The sequence below is a fragment of the Penaeus monodon genome, chromosome 23, assembly GCF_015228065.2.
Source record: "Penaeus monodon isolate SGIC_2016 chromosome 23, NSTDA_Pmon_1, whole genome shotgun sequence".
NCBI lineage: Eukaryota > Metazoa > Arthropoda > Malacostraca > Decapoda > Penaeidae > Penaeus > Penaeus monodon.
Window position 1 is genome coordinate 42,719,610 of NC_051408.1, and position 1,128 is coordinate 42,720,737.

The following is a 1,128-nucleotide window of genomic DNA, read 5'->3' on the forward strand; positions in this document are numbered from 1 at the left end:
ACAACCCAATCAATAACAGACCAATAGAAAAACAGACTGAAAATAAAAACTCCTATAACATAAAAGCAATCCCTACCTGGAACAGCGGAATGAGGAGGTTCCTGAAATCGGCCCCAATACGGCTGAAGGACTGACCGAAGAACATGCACTGGGCCAAGACAGCCTCCAGGTTGGGGCCCACACCTCGCTCAAGGTCCTTCTCTACGATCTTCATGAACTGGTTCACCTGGGAGTGGAGAGGGTGGGAGGAGGATGGAAATATGTGTGGAATATCTTAGAAAAGGGAAATAATGACACACACTCAAACAACAATACGTACTCACGCCTGCACTGCACTAGTCCCTACCTTATGCAGAATCCACCCATGGAAAATGGCTTGCTCATTGACTTCTGGGTCCCCTAGGCTGAAACGCATGTCATCATCTGAGAAGATGGCACGATATTGGGTCACAATATCAAACAGGTGGACTCGAGATGCTTCTACGACCTTAATGATGTGCTGGTAACCTGTAAGTTGTGCAAATTGTATTAACTATTTGATGAGAAGATTTTTAATAATTTTAGTCATTTGAAAATAAGTATAACATAGAAAGAATTCCGCGGTCAAGCACCAATCAAGTTCTATCTCATTAAACAGCCCTGACATTACTACTTGTTAGTAATCTGACTAATGTGAGGAAAGTCTTGCAAGTACTCCCACAAGGTAGGAACCAGGCATAACAGCCAAAATCTCTGTGCTTTCTTTGCAAGTCAAGGACATCATCTAATGAAAGAACAACAACAAACACTGAACTTGTTGCAAAACCATTCCCAGTAAATCCTGTGAATCTGGTTAGCATTTGCTTTACCAAGAAATTCCCACACTGACTCAGAAACAGATAATATAAAGCTGCAAATGACCCAAAGGTCCCACTCACTGTCCTCCTTAGGTATCCCCTTCAAGACACTGTTGAACCACGAATCCCTCGCTTGCAGAAACTTCAGCCTCAGCTCAGGCTCGGTGAACACGTCCAGTCGCCGAAGAAGGCCTTGCAAGATGAGAGAAAGCTAGAAACACTGATAATAATGCAAAGATATCAAAGATACAAAAAAAGTTGTATATTCATTTAGACTTACATTAACATATAT

General features: G+C 42.2%; 1 protein-coding gene across 1 annotated transcript in view; it reads right to left on the reverse strand.

Moving 5' to 3' along the window:
* Nucleotides 1-1,128, reverse strand: part of LOC119588093 (conserved oligomeric Golgi complex subunit 8-like) — a gene marked incomplete in the record, with an annotated part of 12,586 nt that overhangs the window by 5,065 nt on the left and 6,393 nt on the right. The window contains 3 exon segments of the mRNA XM_037936802.1: nucleotides 77-226; nucleotides 347-507; nucleotides 918-1,028. Coding sequence (XP_037792730.1) covers nucleotides 77-226; nucleotides 347-507; nucleotides 918-1,028 — 422 coding nt within the window.